Genomic DNA, 24,982 nt, shown 5'->3' on the forward strand with positions numbered 1-24,982 from the left:
TTCCGAAAGTCCCCCCTCAGACATTATATATCCATGGGTTCTCCTGCATCCACATGCCTGTTGACCTTTTCAAAGAATTCTAAAATGTTTGTGAGGCAAGTCTTACCCTTACAGAAGCCAGGCTGATTCTCCCTCAGCAAGGCCTGTTCGTCTATGTGTTTTGAGATTCTATCTTTGATGAGGCATTCCACCATCTTACCTGGTATAGATGTTAGGCTGACCGGCCTATAGTTTCCTGGGTCCCCCCTTTTCCCTTTTTAAAAATCGGTGTGGCATTTGCTATCCTCCAATCCTCTGGCACTGTGGCCGTTTTGAGGGACAAGTTGCATATTTTAGTCAAGAGATCAGCAGCTTCATTCTTCAATTTCTTAATAACTTTTGGGTGGATGCCATCAGGGCCCGGTGACTTACTGTTCTTTAATTTATCAATTAGGCCTGAAATTAGGTCTGAAACTGTTGCTGAGTTCCTCTGCAGGGAAAGCTGTAGCTGGTGGAAATGTGCTATTGAGGTTACTTGTTTCTCCAAAGGTGGAGTGAGATCTGATGGCATCTCGGACTACAAACCTGGTAATTACAGTTGCTTCGTGTCTTCCTGATAATGAGGATGAAGTATAAGAAGATCAATCTTAATACAGCCCTTTCAGGACTGTACCACTTCAGATGGGGACTCGCATGTTTGAGTGTGCCCCCTTGTGGACAAAAAAATCCCTGAGCATAGAAAAGTAGCACATCTGGGAAAGGGCTAGGCTAGAACATCTTTCCAGGACCTGATTGCTTTCTACAGTTGGGCATGCTTTTCTCATGAATGTTTGATTTCTACAGAAATGTGGTTGTCGCTTGGAGTGATCTTGCTCTCTGAATCATTTCTGGGCTTCTGTAACAAACCGTATTTAAACTGTGTGTGTTTCCACCTTGAAAAACGAAGCTGTCAAAATGATCTTATATTTTGACAGTTTTCATTTGTACATATTCGGAAGCTTCTTCATTGAAGATATTTCAGTAAGCGCAAGCCCACGCTTCATCAGAGTTAAGTAACTTACTTAATGTCCCTGAAAAAATGTGCCTTTTTATAATACTACCTGTTGAATAGAATGTATTGGAAAATTGTACATTTTACCTTGCTTTATAGCAGATATAATCCTCACAGATTTTGCAGAATCAGTTTTTCCTGTTGTGGAATCTTGGCTCTTGTGCTTAGTGCTGAATATCTACAACTAGGCCCAGTTCCAGGTTTGAAGGGGTCCTTGGCAAGGTGCCAGCTGGTGCCTCCCAACATGGGTATGCCCTTTATTTTCTTGTTCTTCTGGATGGTTTCCATCCTGTCTTTTGGCCTGTGAAGAGGCCTCCAAAGTGACTTGCATTGATCAAGGTAAACAAATGCCATGATAAAAACATGAAATGGTGTTGGGGCTTTTTGAACCACCGGTGGTGACATTATCCAAAATAAAGTGGTCAGTCTTTCTTCTTCTCTTTCCTGCTCAGCGAGGCAGTTGGTGTTTTTTGTGGCTGCTGTGAGGGGATAGGACACAGTCCACATTTAAAGAGGCACCAGCAGGTTGAGGAAAAGTCTCGCAGGTTAAAAGCCCTGATGGGTATATTTGCAGGCTCCTGGTTCTAGAAGTAGGCTATCTTGTCTTGTGTGCTCCCTGAGGCATCTGGTAGGCCACTGGGAGATGCAGGAAGCTGAACTAGATGGACTCTGAGCCTGATCCAGCAAGGCTCTTCTTATGTTCTTATGGAGGTTATGGTGCTGGTTCTTTACCTTGTTGTTGCCTTTTTGGTCCTCCCTCTATCTCAGTGTGATGTTTCTGGCCCTGTAGTTTTTTACCTCATGGGGAAAAACAAATTATCACATTATCTCCCAGCCTCTACAGTACCACAGTCCCAATTGGATTTGCTGGGAGGGGCTAGTGCCTGTATCTTTCCTTTCTTATAGCCACCACCAACTCTGAGAGGACCAGTTGTGGGTTACCCACCATTATATCTGGTTGTACCCAGAGTGTGTGCTATTGGATGTCCCAGAATCCTCTGTAGCACCGAAGGTTTCCTTGGCAGATGTGCAGGAATTCTTCACCAGATTGCTGTGGACAAGAATCCTTGAAGGTACAAAATTAACAAGGCATTTGCAATAATTGTGTTGACAGCCCTGAACTTTCCCCATATTGCAGATTAGGTTGTAGAGGCCTAAGGCTGGGAAAAAGTAGCTGTCATGTATATTTTATGTTCTGTGAGGGAGGGGGAATGTTTTGCTGAAGCCTGCCTCTCCCCCCCCCCCCAGTGAAAATATATTGACTGGCATGTTCATTTATCCATAAGGAAGAATGAGAGGATAATTAGTATTCTGCTATTGTGATATGTGGCTGTTTAAAATGCATGCCTCTTGTGTGAGACGGATTTGTGCAGAACAAGATCTACTGCTGTAGCCCCCCCCCCCACACACACACACACCGGTTGTGTTCCTAGAAACAATGAAGACTTCATAAATCTATGCATAATCTGAGGAGAAGCAACAAAGCAGAAGTCGCATGACTGGATGATGTTGGGTTGTAGGATGTTTCCAGCTCAAATGGAGATGTTTGGGGCAGAAAGTGAAGTTTGGAGAGTTCCTGGGCTTATTGTTTGAGCACAGGGGACAACACAGCCCCATCACCATTTTCTAACTTCTGCACCAAGAGAAGCCCAGTTCTTCCCACCTGTACATCTATGGAAGCTTTCAAAATTTCTCTGCATTTTAAAATTCATATTTTATATACAGTTCATGTTTTGTATGAATTGTATACATTCTGCAATTCGTATTTTGTATACTTGCTTTCCATCTGTTCATGGGGAGAGGTAAAAAGCTTTGCTGGGCACTGAAACCCCACCTGTGTCTACTGGAAATCTTAATGGGGTTAGACCACCTGTGTTGCATGCAAAAGGCCCCAGGTTCAAATCTCTGGCAGTTCTTCCAGGCAGGATTCTTTAAGAAGACAGCTGCCTGAAACCCTGGAGAGCTTCTTCTAGGCAGAGGAGACTGTTAAGTGAGATGGATGAAGGCTCAGGATGAGGCATGCTTATGATGCTTGTAATGGGTTGAGTATTTCATTTCCTTGGCTTCTCTTACAAATGGATTGTAAGTTCATCAGGGCAGGGTACTTACTGCCTGCCATTTTAGGTAACAATGCATTCACGGCTCTATACACGTTACAAGAACAGGTTATTATCCAGTTGTCTCTTCTATGTTTTGTTTCCCCTTTCTTGTTTGTTCCAGTGTTTGGTTCCTTATTTTCTCATTATCATACCAGTGTAAGAACCAACCACATGACTTGCTTTTAGTCTATGTATTTGAAATCAAACTCAAAATAGGCTTCAGCTCAGAGTGTGGCCAGAGGGTATGCAGTACATTAGGTACTGCATTGTTAGAGCTTTGATGCTCCCCTACTCATTAGGCTTAGCTTGAAAATGTAACAGTTCTGTATCAGTCAATTGTCCACACTTCGTGATTTCTTTCTCGCATTTCCCAGATTAAGTAACAGGGTGACAGAACGAATGTGCCAGGCAAACATTTGAGTTGTCGCCTCTCCATCCCTCCCTCCCTCCGTGGATTTTTTCTCAAAGTCTTTTTCTTTCTCCTTGTGTTTCAGACTTTGGTGTGAGTGCTTTTTTAGCAACTGGTGGTGACATTACCAGAAATAAAGTGAGAAAAACCTTCGTGGGCACACCTTGTTGGATGGCTCCTGAAGTTATGGAGCAGGTAAGAAAGACAATGTTGGTGAACCTCAGTGTGGGAAATGTGAAGCTCCCACTTAAGGACTTGCTCATGCAATGATGCCCCTCGTATAGAGGGGTGTGCTGACCTCTATGGTTTTTGCCTCTTGTGATGTTACTTCCAAATTCCTGGAGACCCTTCTGGGTTCTGCAGCTCTGTTTTTAGGGCAGCTGTCTGTAATAAGGCATTGTCTGTCCCTCTTCCTCCGCCAGCTCTGCTGATGGAGGAACAGACAGTTGTCCTAGAAACATAGTCACAGAATCTAGAAGTGTGTTTCAGCAATTTTGAACTGCTGTGCTCCAAACTCCCTTGGCACACCTGGGGGCCTTTGTGGTACACCATTGTGTTGTGGCACACCAGTTGAAAATTGCTGTCTAGAGCAGGGGTGTCCAAACATTTTGGCAGGAGGGCCACATCATCTCTCTGACACCGTGTTGGGGGCCAGGAAAAAAAAAGAATTAATTTACTTTTAAAATTTGAATAAATAAATGAATTTATTAGAGATGGAGCTTATATTATTATTATTATTATTATTATTAACAGTATTTATATACCGCTTTTCAACTAGAAGTTCACAAAGCGGTTTACAGAGAAAAATCAAATAACTAAATGGCTCCCTGTCCCAAAAGGGCTCACAATCTAAAAAGATGCAAATGAATACCAGCAGACAGCCGTTAGAACAGACAGTGCTGGGGTGAGGTGGGCCAGTTACTCTCCCCCTGCTAAAAAAAGGAGCACCCACTTGAAAAGTGCCTCTTACATGAATGAATGAAGTCTTGCAGTAGCTCAAGTCCTATAAAAGGCCTTGCACAAAGCAAGACCAGCCTTTCCTTGGCTGCCACTGCTGCATCACAAATGTGAAACAGCAAGTAGTGGAGGAAGCCCTTGTCCCACAGCTCAGGTGAGAGGTCGAACAGTCATCCTCATGCTGAGGGCAGTTGCGTTGGCCAGCATGGGCTCCAGTAAGTCTCTGGAGGGCCAGAGGCTCATTGGGGGCTTCCCAAGGGCCGGATTGGGAGCCCCTGAGGGCCATAGGTGGCCCCCAGGCTGAGGTTTGGGCACCCCTGGTCTAGAGTATTGGACTAGGGAGACCCATGTTCACATCCCTGAGCCCTGAAGCATACTGTATGAACTTGAGGTCAGTCATGGCTTGCAGCCTAACCCAACTCTCACTGTTAATGTGAGGACAAAACTGGGGAATTTGTGCGCTCTATCCTGAACTCCGTGGAGAAGGATCACGACAAAGTTTGTCAGTCTCACTTTAACACTCTTCCTGTTGTATGATGGAATATCTTCCTTGGGCAAACTGCAAACCAGAGTTGGGTGGAAAAATACCCCAGGAACAATTCATGCAAAATCAATTTCAGTATCTCTTAAACTTCCATTCACTTCTGAAATGTTAATTGCCACACCTGGAGTATTGTGTCCAGTTCTGGTCGCCGCATCTCAAAAAGGATATAGTGGAAATGGAAAAGGTGCAGAAGAGGGCAACTAAGATGATTGCGGGGCTGGACTAGATGGGCCTATGGCCTGATCCAGTGGGGCTGTTCTTATGTTTTTATGTTCTTAATCCAGTGAAATGTGTCGGTGTGTATTTTGACCAGTACAAAATAATTTGAGTGTTTGACATGTTTTAAAGCTGTTGCTGAAGTAAAGGAGTCGTAGTCAATTAATTATATGAGTTCTATGAGTTGGATCTGTTAAATTCTTTACATAGTAAAGCAGTGTTTCTGAAGCAAGAAACATAGTTTGGTTATTCTTAGGTGATTTGTGTGTGGTGTTGGAGGCCTGCTGTCAGAAGAGGCATTCTCTCGTGTGTGTGAGGGAACAGGGAATGTCTCTTAAGATGGTGGCAGCCATATGCATTTTTAATAAAAACTTAGAGAATAGGAGTTCTTTAACAATCTGTTGCTTGATTGATTTGGTATACAATTTTGGTCCATTAAAAGTGTGTGTGTGCTTGGAATAATGAATCAGTTAAGACTGCAGCCTAGGCATTGGTTTTTTTCAGTAACTGGCTCATCAGAGATCACTTTCAAATGACCTGGACACCCTACAATGCTCTCTTTTTCCCCACAGTAGCTTGAAGGGATTCTGTGAATTTCTGGAACTGTAAATCCCTGTTAGTGTGGTGGTGAGTTAGTGAAATGGGGGTTGAAAGATGAGGAGATTAAAACTCAGACATGAATGCATCTATTCAAATAAGGAATTGGGGGGGGGAAGTGGGTGGGAGAATGGATTAAAATTTCCTTAGAGCTCAATGCCTCCTAACTGAAAGGAAGAAATGTGAGGCAGATTTAATTCTGAATCTAGAAAGAATTTTCTGTTGAGTGAGTTCCTGGAGGGTTCAGGAGAAAAGAATAAAGATCATGCTTGAAAAAACAAATAGGAGCAGAAGACAGTGGGAGGGGGGCTCGGGGAAATGAGCACCTGAGCAGAGAACTTGGCAGACCTCTGAAAATCTTCCCATGGCTCTTGCTGCCTTGAATTGTGACAAGTGTGTTTGGAGAACATGGTTCCTGCATTTGGACATAAGCGGGCACAGGTTACAACAAGCTGGTGGGTTCTAGTAGCTGTGGACTGGAGCCTTTCTGTGTCCTGCATGGCAGCAAACCTGGATTTGCTAAGGGGGGGGGGTGTGTGTGCTTTATAGAGAACAAGAGCCAGTCCTGCCTCCCTGAGGAATGCTCCTGCATGGCATAAGGATTTGCAAAGATGCTTGTTTCCTTCACAGACGTTTTTGGTTTGTAAACTTCAGATTAGCTCATAAATGGACCTCAGAAATCTGAATGTGCATTTTATCCATTGCTGGTTGACCTTTGACAGGTGATGCTGTCTGTAATTAGGAATAATAGGTAAAGGAAATTGAAAATGCTTCGTTACTGTTTCTTTAGAAAAATCCGGAGCAAAGTCCACCACACTTGTTTTTCATGGAGCTTCATACAACTGTATGGAGCCAGTTGTCTTTGACTTCAAGGAAAGTAGTGTTTTCTGCCAGGCAATTGTTGTGTTGGCAAGACAGCACTCTCCTGTCACATTTGTAGAGGTCTTACTTTTTCCATTGAGTTCAGGAGCAGTTAATTCCTTTGGCCAAAGCACTTGGGATATATTAACTTGAAGGATCCTTTCTCTGCAATTCAAGGAGAAAATAAAAGTTCTACTCAAGGTTCTTAGGTACTTGCCAAATGGCTTTTTGGAGCAAGAATGGCTCCTTTATTAAAGAGAGACCAGATTCCACAAATTATCCTGGCTAACAGGTATATGGAACAGCTGTTTTGGCAGAGCGTGTAGGAAAGCCCTGGAGGAAACTGGCTTGGAATGTTGGATAACGAAAGAGAAACATGGTGTTAAAAGTGTGTTACTTTTCCAGGTGAGAGGTTACGATTTCAAGGCAGACATCTGGAGTTTTGGAATCACGGCAATTGAACTAGCTACAGGGGCAGCGCCTTACCACAAATACCCACCCATGAAGGTGAGTCGCAGATTTTACCAATTCTGATACCGAGTTTGGGTGGCACAGGAACTCCTGGTTTTATAGCCTACCTTGGAAAAAGCTGCCTCTGAGGTAGGCGCGAATATGTGGGGTGGGGCGAGAAGAAAGAAATCTATTTTCTTAAATACATTTCATAATGAAGGAAGCAAGCCTGCAACCAGAAGGCAAAATTGTAGGAAGCCAGCACTAGGCATACATCAGAGGTGTTCCTTGGAATACTGCCCCTCCACCAAAAGCAACTAGCCCTGTGGGTTCTTCAAGAGAAGACTGGTAATGATGAACCAGCATGCTCGAAAGACATGCCCATCTCCTGCGGCTCTTGTAGCGCTTGGTGGTTTGGCTCGCCTGAGTCTTTCTTCCTTGAGTTTCTTGCCGATCGTCTCCTCTTTCATGGATCACATTGATCAGTTTTTCCTATTTCTGTCTGCATCAGGAATGTTCTTCCAAATCATGTTTACAGGCATCCCTGGATCTGAGTGGGCATCACAGTACCTTAGTTTTTGTGAAGAACACAATGTGCAGGCAAGCATCCTGCATGCTGGAAGGAGACTAACTGAATGTTAACAGGAAGTAACAGTTAATGTTCAGTAATGTCCAAAAACTAAGGTAATGGGCACAGGGGCTGCTATTTTCATAGAGTTCCCAAGTATCTGCAGGGAGGGGAGCTGGAACAGAACCCCTGTGGGTACAGGGGGGATGTCTGTATTTACTTCAATTTACATTCCATATTTTGACATACATGCTTCCAGCTAACATGTTTTGGATACAATGCAGCTCAAGTCAAAATGAATAAAGTAATCAAATAAGTGATGTGAACTCTTATAATGGCAACTTGCTCTACTTCTTCAAGGTCCGCAAATGGGACCTTTGATTGAATAGAGCAGGTGAAGCAATCCCAAGATGTTTTGTCCTCTGTTCTTTAAAGATGAAATTTAGTCGCATGGAGAAGTCCAAGCAACCTTAACCACTTCAGTGATGGCTCTCGTGTGGCAGTTCCACTTGGTTAAACTGATTTTTCACCATTTTTTTCTTAAAAACAAAACAAAACTCAGTGTTCCTTTAAATGCTACTTTCAAATCCAAGATGGAGAACTATATAAATTATTAGGAAGGAAAAACAAACTGTGGATGTACTATCTCATTCTTGTTTCTTTTGTTACATTTTTGACCTGAGGCCTCTTAGAAAAGTCAAGAAGCAAAAGCAACAAACCTGCTTTTCAGATGCTTTAAAATTACAAATGAATGAGTACCTTGTACACCCTATTTATGGTTTACCTTCCTGTTCAGAGGAAGGATGCATTTGAATGCCAGGTGCTGAGGTAGAAGACGATTGCTTTGGTGTACATCTGTTTTCTGGCTGAGTGGGATGTTGGGCCAAGTGGACCTTTGGGTTTTTGACCATGATGGTTCCTCTTACCCCTGCAAACTGGGCAAGGAGGGCCTTTTGCAAGTGATGTCTATCTTGTATTTAGTAGGGGGAGAGTAATTATCCTTCTTTAATCCAGTACAGTGTCTTTTCTGGTGGCTGTTGCTGGCGTGTGTTGTGTGTTCTGCATCTTTTCAGATTGTGGTTTGACTTTTCTCTGTAAACCTTTGTGAATTCTTTTTGTTAAAAAGCGGTATATAAGTATTAATTGCCAAGTTAGCTTTGCTTTTTTCTTTCCCCTGTAATTCTTCCAGGTCTTAATGTTGACGCTACAAAATGATCCACCCTCGCTAGAGACAGGTGTGCAAGATAAAGAGATGTTGAAGAAGTACGGGAAGTCATTCAGGAAGATGATTTCCTTGTGTTTGCAGAAAGACCCTGAGAAAAGGTAGTAGGCAGTTCAAGACACACTCTCTCTCCCTTCCCCATACTGGGCCCTGTTGCTTAATTTGATAAATTTATACCCTGCCTTTGCCCCACAATATGGGTGCCCGATTGGTATTCTGTGTGGGGTACCGGGGGAGAATGGGAAAATGGCTATCTGCTGTTCTTCATTTTACTGCACTGTTGTGATTTGTGCAAACAGAGTGGGTGTATGCAGATGGCTGATTTACAAGAGTACATTGAAATAGTTATAGCAGAAGTTTCATCTTGGGTTTACATGCTCCCCTATTCAGTATACAGGTTCTATATCTGTATATGATTTGTTATATTATGATCTGTATATTTCCTGATTTGGTGACCAGTCCCTAGATTGATATTGGAAGTGAGGGATGAGGTGGGTCCCTGGGTTTGAGGATTGCTTTGTACCGATGGACATAGCTCAGTTTGAATATAATTATTTATGCCCAGTAAGGGGAAGAAGAGGAGAATATGTGTGGATCCATGACCTGTTCCTGTGCGAGCTAAAGTACTTCTGGTTAAAGTAGCACATGAAGAGGTCCAGTGGGCACATGGGGGAAATGGTTCAGTTCCAAAAATATAAAGATGACCACTGAAATGGATAGGTAGCAAGTGTTGGTAAGGAAATAAGTGCTTTAAATAGTGCATGATCACCCTGTGGAATCTCTTGCCATCGGATGTTGTAGGAGCCTCTGATGGACCTTATCCATGTGATGATCAAAAGTGCTGATTCCATTTTCAGAGAAGATATATCCCTGACTTGGGTTTTCTGGGGGCCAGCATTAAGGGATGCATATTGCCGTGCTTGTGAATCTGCCCGATCCTTCTGGTTTCCTCACCATAGATAGATGGAGTTTGGTATTAGGAGAGATCATTGATCCAGCATGGCCATTCTTATAGTCATAATATTGATTTCAGATAAATCAATCTTAACACATCACTTGCCTTAACACAGGTAAGTGTGCAGAATAATGTAAGGGGGTCAGAAGCAATGTTCATCTCCCCTTCTAGTTAGCCAGCAAAGGTTAACCCACAACCACTGTTTGATATAACCACATGTAAGTTTTTGTGGTGAAGGGGAACCCCTTGAATGTCTATCTCTTTCTGAAACTTGGTTCTGAATGGGAAGCATTACACATCAGCTACCTTATACCAAGTCACAGAGCATGGGTCCATCCAGCATTTTCTACCTGACTGGTACTGGCTCTCCAGGGTTTTGGGCAAGGGTCTTTCCCACCCCTACCTGGCGATGCCAGAGGTTGACCCATGTTCCTTTTGCATTCAAACATATGCTCATATGGATTGGAAGGTGTACATTTCCAGGAAGTAGCAATCTCTGCCCCAAACCAAGTTCTTACCTTCTGTTCTTACAGGGATGTCTATGCCAGTGGTTCCCAAATTTTTTCAACTGGTGGCTCCGTTGACCTACTGGGTCATTGGCCAAGGCTCCTCATCAGGCTGCAATCCTATCCATTGTATAGGGTGACAGTTTTCTTGCGAGGATTCAGCAGCTCCTCAGGGAGCCACAGCTCACAATTTGGGAACCACCTAAGCCAGTGGTTCTCAAACCTTTCCGGCTCACGCCTCCCCTGATCCTTGTAATGGGGAGCCGTGGCCAGTGGCTACAACACCTCACCTCAGTTACCCCCAAAATGGGGATGAAGGTGTTATACACTAGAAACAAGGCTGCCAGCACTCTGAGGCCGCAATCCTAACCACACTTACCTGAGAATAAGCCCCACCGAACAAAATAGGACTTACTTCTGAGTAGACCTGGTTAGGATTGTGCCCTGAGTTTGTTAGCAGCACACCTGGAGGGTTTTGGAAAGGGAGGGGGGAAGTGATGAATTTGCAGGAGGGGAAGACTTTGTTTTGTGTGTTTCTGCTAGTTGCAAACTGAGACCTAGACTGTTTGGCTGGAATCCTAACCCCTTTCCTGGGAGTAAGTCCCATTGAACACAATAGGACTTACTTCTGAGTAGACCTAGCTAGGATTGTGCCTTTTGTCTTACAATAGCAACCAACAGAGTAACCCCCCTCCCCCCAAAAGGAGGCAGAAGGAAAAAGGGGAATGGCTAAAAAGGAATGGGGATTTTTATTTTTAATCAATTCTTGGAGACAAAGCCATCAAGAGTGGCTTTTTCTTTTTTGAAGGGGGAGGAAAAAGAGAAAGGTGAGGATCCTGGGTTAAGCTGACACAGACCCCAAGCCTATGTAGGTCTACTCAGAAGTAAGCCCCATTTGAGTCAATGGGGCTTGCTCCCAGGAAAGTGTGGAAAGGATTGCAGCCACACCCAGCAAGATTACAACTCACCCCTAAGTAGATGGGGGCTGCTCACACATACACACCCAACATGCAGATGCCACCTGTTCCCTCGAGGCAAGACGGAGGGATGCAGGCTGGGGCATTTGGACACCCCCCCACTAGGAGCAGGCTGGCTCCTTCCTTCCCAAGCAGCCTTGACCAATCCCAGGATACCCAGGGCGAGGGGCACACTGGGAAATGTAGTCCCAGAGGCGAGGTTGCACATGGAGAGAGCTCCATGATGAGATGTGGCACCTCTGCCTGCCCGCCCAGCCAGCCTTCTCTCCCACCTTCCCCCACCATATTTCACATGTCCCCCCAGCGTCATGCTGCCCCACCCACCTCGTTCACAGCTGCAGAAAAGCAGCAAGTCAGGAGGTCTTTCCCCGAGATACCTGGTGATGCTCCTGGAGACTAGCCACGCCTCACTAGGGAGGCGGGATGCACAGATTGAATACATCAGACCTAAGCAATGATTTCTAAAACATAGTTTATTTTGGTGTAAATAAGTAAGGCTGAAGGGGACATGTCTTAAATATTACCTTTATTTCTTTTCCCCCAATAGACCAACAGCAGCTGAACTCCTAAGACACAAATTTTTCCAGAAAGCGAAGGTAGGGGCCGTCTCTTTCTCATATGTGTGTATGCTTTGGGGAGGGGGGGTGAGCAGCAGTGTGCTGATGGACAAACAATATGCTGTTTGTTGCTGCAGTGGTTCCTCCCAAACCTTGTTCCTCCCCAGGGAATGCTGGCTCCTTAACAGCCGTTGTGCTTTACCTGATGCAGAAACTGGAATCATTTAACTGTGAGGCCCCTGAAGCTCTTTGAGTTGGTGCAGTCTTCCGTTAGTTGAACTGAGATGTAGGTGGTGGTGACAGCAATTGCCTTTCTGTTCAACTCTAAAAGTGTTTTTACCATTCATAAAATCAAATAACTTGAAGTAAAATGGCAACTGTGAAAAGACAGCAGTGTCGAAATTGTAAATGTCACATGGGAGAGGGCTAGTAGTCCTTCTTTGGTCCTTCTGGAGAAGTTGGTTCCACAGTAGTGCCACTGCAGAGATGGTCTTGCCTGGATCTCAGTAGAGCTCATGCTGAGAAGCACAACTTTTCCAGTTGATTTATAAAGAGCTGGGAGGACCATTATGGGATGGATGCAGATAGGTTGGGCCCAAGCCCTTTAGAGATCATAACCAACACCTTTAACTGAGCCTGGTAGTAGATGGTTTAGGTTGATCAACACAGGTATAATGTTCCCCTGTGACCAGTACCCATTAATGAATGAGCTGCTCCACTCTACTGTGGCTGCTGCTCTTGGATAGTCTCCAAGGGGTAGCCATGTGAAGAGATATTACAGTAGTCAGTATGGGAAGTTATCAATTTGTGAATGACACTGACCAGATGGTCAAGGAAGGGGTGTGAACTGCTCATCAAACGGTAAAAGGAACTTCTGGCTGCAGCTGCTGAGATTCTAGGAGCAATACTCAGTTGTGAAGCAAACTGAAGGGGATGTGACTGATCAAGACTGACTACTTTCCCTTGAAACATCAGGCCTGTCTACAACACCATTTCCATCTTGTTGAGATTCAACTGAGTTTGTTCACCATCACCCAGTCTATAGTGGTGTCTAAGCACCCATTCGTTGGTACTTCTGGATTTAATGATAAAGATAAATAAAATGGATTTCATTTCCACATTGGTCATGCCGCACTCTATATAGGTCTTTCCCATTGACTATGTCCAGATGTTGAAAGATATTGGGTCAAAAATGGAATCTTGTAGCACTCTTCCAGCCAATTTCTTAGGGATGGAGCAGTGATAGACCAGTTCAACTCCTGACTTTAACACTTGGGTGGAAGATTTTTCTGATTCTGTTGTTTCAAGTAACTGGAGAAATGGTAATGAGCTCTTCTCTCACACACACACCCAATAGTCATGTCAAGAAATGCTCCTTGAGCCAAATAATAGCCTTTTGTAGGTAATTCAAATTCCCGTTTTTAACTTTTCAGAATAAAGAATTCTTACAAGAAAAAATGCTGCAGAGAGCCCCAACAATCACCGAAAGAGCCAAGAAGGTCAGTTGACTAATTAAAGCATATGGTCTAGTTGACTAGTTAAAGCATAAACTAGTACAGACAGTTGACTAGTTAATGCGGGTGTTGGAAAGCTGTGTTCCATCGTCTTTATGTTGCCTCGGTTTGTTTGGGGCTGAGTGGCATTGTGTCATGTTTGTTGTTTGCACCTTCTGAAATGTTTGGGGCAGGTAACAATGTTAAAATTCCAAATTATGGTATAATATTGGATGGGTCTGCTATCGCCCCTATCCCTGTATGTGTAACCTCCCTGCTTCTTTTGTTACCATCCTTAGGACAGGACTTCCATCCTATAGAATTTGTTGATTCATCATTTGCCTTTTCAATTAAATTTTTCTCTTGCAAGATGTCAATATAGTTGTTGTATTTAGATGTAGAACAATGTCTGAGAGCTTGCAGCTTTAACAAAACTCACACAAAAACCAGAAGCTGTCACATTGCTGGAACAAGCAACCACCTTGTATAATTCATCTCTTGTTTGTTCCCCATATCACAGTAGCACAACAAAACTGAAAAAGCCTCAGATAATAAGTCAGTGTCCTTAACAGTCAACTCTTCGGATTAATTGACAAATGCTTTAGCTAGTTAGTGTACTGGTAAAATGATTAAAGCATGCCGCCTGAGCGCACAGACACTTGTTTGGGTTGTTTTGCATTGCAGAAAAGAAGACTGCGTCCAAAATGTATTAATAGTAATTTATGCAAAGTGTTCTCAGTCTATAGGCTTTATTTTACATTTATTTTGAGGGGTTTTTTAGTGGGTTTTGAATTCAACTCATTTCCAGGTGTGGTTTAGCTGGATGAAGGGTATAATGAGGGAGGAGGATTATAGTTGGGGGAATGGGACTGATGTATAGAAAGCAATAAGTGATGTGAAGAAATACCAGTGCAGAAGTTGCACGCTGGTGAACAGCAGATTGTTTTCAGGCTCATTGGCTGCATTCAGATTAATCCCCCAAATAATGCTTGGCAGGATTAGGAAAGAGTTCTCAGCTTGCATACTTCCTTTTCTCCCCATTCCTCTCTGGGTGATTTACAGTGCAAGCCTACACAAAAGTGCATGTCTACACAAAAGTAAACCCACTAAGTTCAGTGGGACTTATTCCCAGATGAGTGTGTATGGGACTGCAGCCTTAGTGAATTACCTTCTATGGTCTGATCCAAACCAGTTTGCCTGCAGAATAGCCTCAGGCCCTATTTTGAGTTTTTTACTTACAGACAGACTAGCACTTGATCAGACTATATGAAGTAAATAATTATCCCATAAAGGACTCATTCACCATCTTTCCAGCCATGGTCTGGATTTGCAGGATTGACGGAATGCAGCCACTGACGGCCTGTGATTAACCACACTTGCGTAACTTTACCAGTTAGGGTCTCAGTGTGTGTTCTTTTGAACCTCCTCACCCCCCCCCCCCCCACACACACACCCTCAAGTGATGCTCAGGATATTGAACCAAATTTCCTGCAAGGTTCCAGAGCAGTGATTTTCAGCGTCTTTCATCTCAGAACGCACTGACCTCTCTATGGTCTTTGCCTGTTGGGATGTCACTTCTGTCTTTCATGTTCTGCAGGTCTGTTTCTAGGGCAACTGCTTGTAGTAATGAATTGTCTCTGCCTTTGGTGGAGGAAGAGGACAGACAATTTGTCACTACATACAGTTGCCTTAGAAACGGTCCCAGAACCCAGCAGAGTTTTCTAGAGATTTTCAGCTGCTGTGCACCAAACTCTCTTGGCACACTTCCAGAGCATTCACAGCGCACCAATGTGCCGTGGCACAGCAATTGAAGATATCTGCTCCAGAGCCTTCACATCTTGGTTTGCTTCCTTCAGTAACTTCCAGTTTTATCGCTGCACAGGTCCGGAGAGTCCCTGGCTCCAGTGGGCGTCTTCATAAGACTGAGGACGGTGGCTGGGAGTGGAGTGATGACGAACTTGATGAAGAAAGTGAAGAAGGCAAAGCGGCAATTTCACAGCTCAGGGCAAGTACCGGTGTAGCTAGTTCCCTCTTAAGATGGACCCAGAATGGCAAGGAGGGCTCTGTTGTGAAAACCCTCTGAAGGATAAAACTGGAAGCATAACTGCCTGCTTCTCAGGCAACAAGGAAGAAGCATCTCATTGCATAGACACGCTGCGGACTTGATTCCTATAGCTATTTCTGAGCCAGGAATCCTCTAAGTTTTTTTCATGGCAAAGTGGAACTTGTGGCAGTCCCCTCAAATGGCCAATGTTGCAGGATATGGGAAAGCCTCAGTAAGCTGACAGTTGTAGCTTTGAAAACTGCAGCAGTCTTTTTTTATTAAAAGATTTTATACCATTTTCTCCATGCTCAAAGCAGTTCACAACAACAAAAACCTGTTAAATTAAAACATTAAAGATAATTACAATACAGATGCCATTAAGAATATAAAAACAGCAGTGGCATAGAAGTAGTACCAAAGACCTGTAGATATTAATTGAAATGGGGTCCCAAGAGTTCCCTCCCTTCCTCACCAAACTGAATAGGTATGTTTCTACAGCCCACCAGAAACCTTGCAAAGTGGGCGCTGTCCTCGGACTTTCTGTCAGTTAGTTTCAGACGCATGGCACCACAACCGAAAAAGCCCTGCATGTTGCTGCCATTCCCTTGGCTTCCAATGACCTGGGTTTGTTGTGAGGAATGGGAATAGGAAAAAGGACATTTGTGGTATCTTTTCTGCCTCAGTCTGCTGTGACAGTTTGACAGAAATGAAACAGCCAGGCAAATGATGGAAAAAGCCTTTGTCTTGGTTAACTTTCACTTTGGGACAGAGAGTTGCATATTCAGAGTGATTTTATGAGTGTACTCAAGGCTTGGTCACAAACTGATGTGCCATAGTGACTGAGAGTTTAAGCTATGAATTGAGATGTCCACTGTTAGTTCATGACAGATTTAAAGTTCTTAGTTTGTGGCCCTGGGTAAGTCACCCCATTTTGGCCTTGGCTGCCCATCTACAATATTTTATTTTTTGGTCTATTGCATGCCATCCCTTGGTTTAAAACACCCATGGTGGATGGCATATTTAAGCAATAAAGAACAAAAGAATTGCAGAGAGCAAAGAGGCATCTCAGGGTGATGAAATCGGGCAGAAGATTAGGTTACAAGCCAACATGGCATGACTTCTTTTTCTGTCAGAAATGACTGAAAAAATGGGATTGAGAGCAGTACCAACTGAGCTTCTCTCAGAGAAGATCACATTTCTCTCAGGAAAGATTCACTGAGGCACACCATCAGTTGTTTTTACAATTGACAAGGCACACAATGCTCCTGGTGGGGCTCGCATCTCTTAATGACCCAAATGACTGTGGCACACCTGCAAACCGTTCACAGCGCATCAGTGTGTCACATGACACTGGCTGAAAATTGCTCCTCCAGAGTTTTATGAAAAAGTGATAAGTGTGGCAATAAATGTGTATAGAAAATCCTTTAACTTTTCTGCCCTGGGATGTATCATATACTGTATATATCATATAATATCATATAATGATATATCATATTATATCATGTGTGTTGGCAACCTTCAGTCTCGAAAGACTATGATATCGCGCTCTGAAATTATATTATTATACATTGTATATTGTATATATTGTATATTATATTATACATTATATTATATCATATAATGTATAATTATACTGTGTCATAAAACACAGTAAATTAGTTGGGCCAGGGTTTCATATTATGAGACAACCGGGGGGATCATATTAAAATAATATTTGAAGTCTGGAAATGTCTCCCATTGCATAGGAGCATTTGGAGGATGGAGAGAAAGGTGGAATAAAGGCATAAGCATTCCACCGCTCTCCCCATAAATGCTGCTTACTACTTCTCCTCACCCCCCTCCCAAAAACCATGTTTGCTTAGAAAAACCTGTAATTCCAGCCTTGGTATTCCTGACAGTAACAGCGTGTGATGTTTCTCTATGTCTCTTTTATACCGTACTGAAATTCTCCATTAGTTTCTGTGACATGAGATTTTTCCAGCACTACATGCTAATGAAATTTATACTCTTGTCTTTAGTCTCCCAGAGTGAAAGAATCCTTACAGAATTCTGAGGTAAGCTGTTGGTCTTCTCACTTTGCAAGTCCTTTTCATGCATGTGTTTTTTGGTCTCTTGTGTAGTTCATGATTGTTGTAGCTACTTGCTCAGTAAGAGGGTAACACTTTCATAATTTGCAGGAAATAACATCCTTGGGTTTGCTTTTAATAGCATTTGTTTAATTTATAATCAAGCATTGCTGAACAGTTTAATAGCATTGACATGACAACTTTCATGCATATCATTAACAGAACATTGTTCTACATGCTTTGAGTGCTGCAAATTAAAAAATAAGGTCACATTTTCTGTGGCATTAACACAGTAATTGCCAGGAAGTATCTGGTAATTGTACAATATAGACAGCTTTACAAACTCATCGTTGGCTTGAAGCAGTAGAACAAAACTGAAGAAACTAGGTAAAATATTTTAAAATGCATTTTGATTTGTGGTGCGGGAGCCAGTCTTCTGGTTCAAAACTCACTCTTGCATATAAGAGAGCTCCTCCAAGCAGTCCTCACCCAGGATATAAGAGTTGGAATTGAGGTACCACAGTAGTAGTAGGAGTGGCAAGCATATCTACAAAGCAGTGGGGCTGAATCTTACCTTGGCAAGACCAGCAAATTATGCTAGTCTTTGGGGTGGGGCCCTGTTCCAGTCTGTGCAGCTGGAACAGGGCCACCAATGAATTTGCCCAAAGGTCCCTGCTACCATGAAAGAGAGCTTGGATTGAGGAGGGCTCATGTGGTGAAGAACCCCCTTTTCCTACAGTGTAGGTCTTACCATAGGGCAGCTCCCATTTCTATCCCCGACAGAAGTAACCATGTTGAATGTGTTCATTAACAAATGAGGCAATCTAAAAGGGCAGTGTTAATCGGGAAATGAACCTGTTGTCTCAGTACAAATAGTGGGTTTCTTAGGCAGTTGGCCTGAGGCCATTTTTCTTCCCCGACACCCACCTCACACCGGTGGTGGGGTTTTTGTTTTGTGTTTCTAGCTCTTTCCATCAGCAGAGCCCACAGGCCCTTTGCTCAACGTTCCAGGCCAGACTCCTGCTCAACTACCTCAGCCTGCGGGACAGGCACCTGCACAGCCATCTCCAGCTCCTCAGGCCCCTGCATCTGTGCCTCCAGCAGCACAGGTAAGGCCTGGCTTTGTTGGCTTTACAGCCAGGAGATGGAACTTGTTTACAATAGCTACTTAAAATGGGGGTGGTGGTGGTGGTGGTTGGCATTAATATCTAGTCTTGTTGCTCAGAAGGCCAGAATGGCATACAAGCTTCTCTCTTCTTCGCATTCCAGTTGATCCTCGCCACAGGCTGTGACAAAGGTTGGGCCAAGAGATAATCAGTCAAGGTGCAGCCTTGAGCTTCAGGGTGGAATAGGGATTCATATCTCACTCATAGCAGGCACAGGACCCTCTAACCATTGCCCCACACTGCCTTTGAACCACTCTTTAGATGCAGACAACTGTGTTTTTATTTTATTTTTTTATTTGAGGTAAAAGTTCTATGTAGTGTATTGTGTATGAAGCTTGTTTCTCTTCCCCTATTCCAGAAATACTTTGGATAGGCAGGCTAGATGCAGATGGTTATAGACTGGAGACTCGCTTTCAGCACATGAGAGAGCTTAAAGGTCTTTCCTATTATGAAGAGTTATGGGATTCTGTTCTTTCTCCCTGAGATTTCTGGTGCAGATAGCTTCGGAGTCATTTTCAGATCAAAATTGCCTAACGAGCTGCTGCTTGTTAGACTTGTGGAAGAAGAAAGTTAGAAGATCCCGTATCTTCCCTGTGTCTTTCTCTCGCCTGTCACACCTTCCGTCACAGGTGAAAAAGCAAGCTGGAGAAGGTGACTGTAGAGGAGGAAAAAGAACAGAAGGTGGAAGGTGTAATTAGGCTGCCCCATCTGCTCAGATGCAATCTAGGCCAGGGTTTTAAAACCTGGAGAACTAGTCGCAGAACTTCATGTGTTGCTGGAGCCAAAGTTATGAACCAGGAATTCTCTGGTTCAAATTTCTCCTCTCTAGGTGGCCTTGACTTGACCAAGCCACTCTTCTGTCGGTGTTGGCCTTCCACCTGCAACTTGGGAACAAAAACAGGCTTACTTTACAGGGCTGTTCTTATAATGAGGTACCTATGTGAAAATGCTTGCGAGTATCTAAAGGAGTCATTATGGCTTTCATTTGCAAAACCACCCTCTGCTTACGTGGCCCGACATGTAACTGGGAGCAGAATGACAAGTAAACTAGATTTTCTTGTGCCTTCCAAAGCCAGCCTTTCTTTAGACATCCTGGAGTGTGCCCTCCAGTTGTGGTGGCTTGCGGCTGCTGGATGATGGCAGCTCTTCTGGGAGAAAGGACAAATGGCTGTTCTTGCAGCTGGGGCAAGGTCTGAGGCCTGTAATATTGGAAGTGGAAGGAAGGGGTGGGAGCATTCGCCTGCCGGGCCTCTAATGGTCCTGCTGGGAATTGGTTGGCGGCGCTTGTGGCTAGAGAAACACTTGAGGGCTTCAGCTTTTTCCTAGAAACTTCTTCATGGTTTTGGACAGAGCTATATATAAACTAAGCTCACAGGGCTCCTATTGCCGTCCTGACAGCACATTAATCTTGGAAGACAAACTTGGGCATCTGGCCTCTTTCGATTCCAGTTGGCTGAAATTAAATAGTACTTGGCTTAGGGTTTGCAGATGTGCTCTGCGCAGGCCTCTTGGCTGTACGTGCAAAGACCTCCAACCTCCGTTTTGAGAAAATTCCTGAATATTTGACTGTCTCCGACCAGTTCCCCAGCAGCTGAAACCTAGACAGCAGTACCTTCACTGATGTCAGCAATTCTGTACAGGTCATCAGAGCAGCCCTCTGGGAGACCTGAAATTATCCCTGCCATGTCCTAGATTGGGGTGTTAAGCTCCCTGAGCTGCATAGGACTCCTGGACTAATTTTTTTCCATTCTCCCTGTGTGGGACTTAAGAGCATCAGACACCACATCTGACCTCACAGGCACCTCTTTCATTGAGAAATGAGTCATCCTGGAAGTCTCTGGAGCTGTCAGTTGGTCTATCCCGCCTTTCTCCCCAAGGTGGCTTACAACTGTACAAAACTCATAAAAACACAATTTAAAAATTAAAACCAAATTCATAAAACATTAAAACCACCTAAAAACAATTACAATAAAACGCAAACACAGTATAAATGCAAGGGCAGCAGACAATTTATAAATGGCTTGTAAAAGCCAAATGTCCATGTTTAGAAAGGCTTATCTCAGACTTGTCTAAAAAGAAATGTCTTCAGGCCCCACCGGAAGGTCTCTAAGGAGGAGTTCATCTAGTTGGCAACCTTCAGTCTCGAAAGACTCTGGTATCGCGCTCTGAAAGGTGGTTCTGGAACAGCGTCTAGTGTGGCTGAAAAGGCCGATTCGGGAGTGACAATCCCTTCCACACTGGGAGGAGTTCATAAATCAGGAGGAAGAGTTCCATAAAGTAGGTGGTGCCACTACTGAGAAGGCCTTGTTTTGGAAAGAGTTCCTGCCAGGTTCTTCAGACTGAGAAACCAAACTCTCCCTGGCTGATTTGTGGAATAGGAAGAGAAAGTGGCAAGGATGAGACAACTTGGGGGGGGGGGTGGAGGACCCTGCCCTTCCCCCTGAGCTGTTTGGTTGCATTGTCCACCTCTACCTGAATAGGGTGGGCATTGCAGATCCATGTGGAAATGTAGACTTTCTAGTCTGAGCTGCCACAGACTGAGGCAACCAGCTGTGCTCTTCTCACCTGCCCCAAAACAGCATAGCTGAACTTTAGCAATGCAGATTAGAATGTGCCGTGCTGCACAGTCTGGAGTGGCGTTCTACAGAGTCTGATTTACACATTGAGTTTTTGACATTTTTTGCAGGTTGCTTTTCAGCAGAGCCCCCAAACCAACAATCTACTGCCTTTAGAACCAAATAAAAAACTATCATTTGGGGATCCAGAATTAATCCTATTTGAAGACCCATCTACAGGAGATAGTTGCTTATGAAAGGCTGAAGCAAAAAGAACTAGACTGGCCTCTCACAGGAGGGAGGCCTAGATTCTGGGTTCTGTTAGGGCCCAGCCATGCCCTAGATTCCTCCCAACCCACCTTTGATTTGAGCTTGTTTTGCTTTTTCACTGTTTCTCAAATCCACTAGATGGGTTGTGAGCCAATTTCAGGTGGGTCTCGATTTCAATATTTTATTTTTATTATGTTAGACTTGATGCCAACATGGTATGTGAATCCATTTGGGGAGATCTGTACTTTTAACAGGCTACAATGCTTATGCTTTTATCAATGATAATCAGTGGCGCTTACTCCTGGGTAAGTGTGGATAAGATTGCAGCTTAGAATTATTAACAATTTTTCCTGCTTGATGATGTCACTTCTGGCCATGACATCAATTCCAGTGGGTCCCGACAGATTATTGTTCAAAAAAGTGGGTCCTAGGCTAAACAGTTTGAGAATCACTGTTTTAGCTTGTTTGACATTATTGTACACCTTTGCAAAAAATTCTCTGACCGTTATGTGGATTCTCTGTTTCTGTGCAACTGCTATAGTGAGCAGGAGGTACTGAGCATTTATTTATTTTTTCTTCAAGGCACCTCCAGCCCCTGCAGCAGCCCCAGCACAAGAGGAAACTAAAGTCCCTATCAGCCTTGTTCTAAGATTAAGGTAAGCTTGTCACTTTGGAATGCAGCAACACAGGAAGTGGCTGTTTATACAGAATCATCAGACCCATCAAGTCCTGTATTATCTATTCTGCCAGGCAGTGACTCTCCAGTGGGCAGAGAGCTTCCCCATCACTGCTACTTCAGCAATTTTCAATATTCTTCTTATGACACACTGACCTCTATGGTGTTCACCTCTTGTGATGCCACTTCCTGCTTTTTGGAGACTCTTCCGGGTTCTGTGGCTCTGTTTCTTGGACAACTGTCTGTAGTAACGAATTGTCTGTCCCTCTTCCTCTGCCAGTAGAGGAAGACCCAATTTGCTACCTCAGGCAGTTGCCCTAGAAAGAGAGCCACAGAACCCGGAAAAGTGTTCCACCGATTTTCAACACTGCAACACACCTGAACTTTTTGCAGCACACCAGCTGAAAAATAACTGTGCTGCTTGATCATTTAACTGGTGATACTGGGGACTGAATCTCTGTTCAGAGCATGGCACCCAGCCAGGTGCCCTCCCACAATGCAAGTATCTTCAGACTCAAATTACTGTTGTCTTGGCATAGGAGGCTCTATGGGTACAGTGAAGGATTTGACTTCAGCACATGAGATCTGGGTTTCACATCTTGTGATTTTTTTCTGTTGTCTCATGTGAACTCGTATATAAACTCGGTTACCTTTCACTTGAGAACAGTGAAACTAATCATAGTTCTCACAGTTCTTCCACTCAATATAGGAAACTCTGCTTTAATATGTGGGAATTTGTAGTTCTGTGCCAAAAAATCTTATCCAGTTTTGTACCAAGAAAATCCTAGTTCTGTGACTCTATAAATTTCAGTTTTGGTGCTGGATTCTAACTGTGTTTTGTCTACCCAACAGGAATTCAAAGAAAGAACTCAATGACATTCGGTTTGAATTCACCCCAGGGAGAGGTGAGGAGGAGATGGAAATGGTTGGAAGGTGATCAGAGACCCAGGCAGCTGATATAATGCCATGTCCCTGTGACTTTGTTTTAAATCCCAGAATAACTTGGGGGGGTGGGGGAGTCATCACAGTGCTATGGTTGAACACATGTTTCCTCAATATGGGATTGGTGTGGCCATGATGATTGATGTCAAGGCAAAGGGCTGAACTTCATGTTGTGACGAGTAGGAGAGACGAGGAAATCCTCCAGGTGCTTGCAGGGCTTGAAAATGTGTTTGCTGGTTGGTTGGGTTGTTGTTAGCAGAGAAAATGCTGAAAGCTGCAAGTTTAGGTTGCTCTTCTTAGGTAAGTCGCGTGGTATGGAATTTTATTTTAGGAAAGTGGTATATAAATGTATTAAATGAACTGAATAAAATGCTGGGAGGTGAGAGCATTTATCAAGTGCAGGTGAGAAACAGAAGCATAATTGATTTGACCCACCTTTATTTACAAAAACACACTGTACATATTTAATACTTGGGGCTTAATTTGAGCTGGGTTTGAACTCTGAGCGCTTAAGGGGTATTATTATTATTATTAACAGTATTTATATACCGCTTTTCAACTAAAAGTTCACAAAGCGGTTTACAGAGAAAAATCAAATAACTAAATGGCTCCCTGTCCCAAAAGGGCTCACAATCTAAAAAGATGCAAATGAATACCAGCAGACAGCCACTAGAACAGACAGTGCTGGGGTGAGGGGTACTTTCCCTTTCCAAATTAGTAACCACAGGTAGATCTCATGGAGTCTGGGGTTAGGAGGCTGAGATGCTAGAGAGGTTTGGAAACTGAAGACGACAGTTTTAAGCCATTTCTGCCCAACGTTGCATATACGCAACAGGGACCAAATGTGTACACCTGTAGGCTGGGCAAAATTGATTAATACTGGGTTGTCAGTATCTATGCATTGTGAAATCTAAAGTTGTTTCAGAATTGCTTGTAGGCAAATGTGACACTTTTAATCATGGTCTTTCCAGATACTGCTGATGGAGTATCACAAGAACTCATCTCAGCTGGGCTTGTAGATGGCAGAGACTTGGTCATAGGTAATGGTGCATGCTGCAGACTTTTCATTTTCTCCTTAATCCTGTATTGAACTTGTTGATACAAGATACTATATTAAATCAGGGGTTAAATCATCTCTCCTTACCTTGGCACACACTTCTATACAATGCCTGAGGGCAACATAATGAGAATTGAAATGCTTGAATAAGCCACCTCTGACTGTGTCTTGTCTCCTGTGTTTCAGTTGCCGCCAACTTACAGAAAATCGTGGAAGAGCCCCAGACAAACCGATCTGTCACTTTCAAACTGGTATTTACCTCTCCCCTCCCCACCCTGGTATTTATACAGTCTATGTAAGAGAAAGTGTTTCTGTTCCTGTTCTGGGCTTTACAGGGTGTCTGGTTCTTACATTGTCCAATGATTCTTAAACTCTTCTCTAGTCAGTGGGTGACTTGTAGTGCACTTTGCAATCCTAATGGATATAAGAAAGTACAGTGTTCCTCCACATTTTTTAAATGTTTGGGTGTGTGCTCCCCAGGGGCCTGAGCTGAAAAAAAAATCTTAATTGCCTGAAAAAATCTTAATCTGCCTGAAAAAAAAATCTTAATGACAGTTTGAAACGGTCTGCTTTGAGTATGGTATCCATTCATTCTTTTTTTTTAAGCAATGCATTTTAGACATGGCTCATTTCCCCCCACACATTACTTATATTAATTATTATTAACAGTATTTATATACCGCTTTTCAACTAAAAGTTCACAAAGCAGTTTACAGAGAAAAATCAAATAACTAAATGGCTCCCTGTCCCAAAAGGGCTCACAAT

General features: G+C 43.5%; 1 protein-coding gene across 1 annotated transcript in view; it reads left to right on the top strand.

Annotated features, from left to right (window-relative positions):
- Positions 1-24,982, top strand: part of OXSR1 (oxidative stress responsive kinase 1) — an 82,802-nt gene that overhangs the window by 52,823 nt on the left and 4,997 nt on the right. The window contains exons 6-17 of the mRNA XM_066627678.1: positions 3,624-3,733; positions 7,119-7,220; positions 8,921-9,054; positions 11,939-11,987; positions 13,382-13,447; positions 15,324-15,446; positions 17,504-17,539; positions 18,517-18,660; positions 22,125-22,198; positions 23,071-23,123; positions 24,132-24,200; positions 24,404-24,468. Coding sequence (XP_066483775.1) covers positions 3,624-3,733; positions 7,119-7,220; positions 8,921-9,054; positions 11,939-11,987; positions 13,382-13,447; positions 15,324-15,446; positions 17,504-17,539; positions 18,517-18,660; positions 22,125-22,198; positions 23,071-23,123; positions 24,132-24,200; positions 24,404-24,468 — 1,025 coding nt within the window. The remainder of the gene's footprint in view (positions 1-3,623; positions 3,734-7,118; positions 7,221-8,920; positions 9,055-11,938; positions 11,988-13,381; positions 13,448-15,323; positions 15,447-17,503; positions 17,540-18,516; positions 18,661-22,124; positions 22,199-23,070; positions 23,124-24,131; positions 24,201-24,403; positions 24,469-24,982) is intronic.

Source organism: Tiliqua scincoides, chromosome 5 (genome assembly GCF_035046505.1).
Source record: "Tiliqua scincoides isolate rTilSci1 chromosome 5, rTilSci1.hap2, whole genome shotgun sequence".
Lineage (NCBI taxonomy): Eukaryota > Metazoa > Chordata > Lepidosauria > Squamata > Scincidae > Tiliqua > Tiliqua scincoides.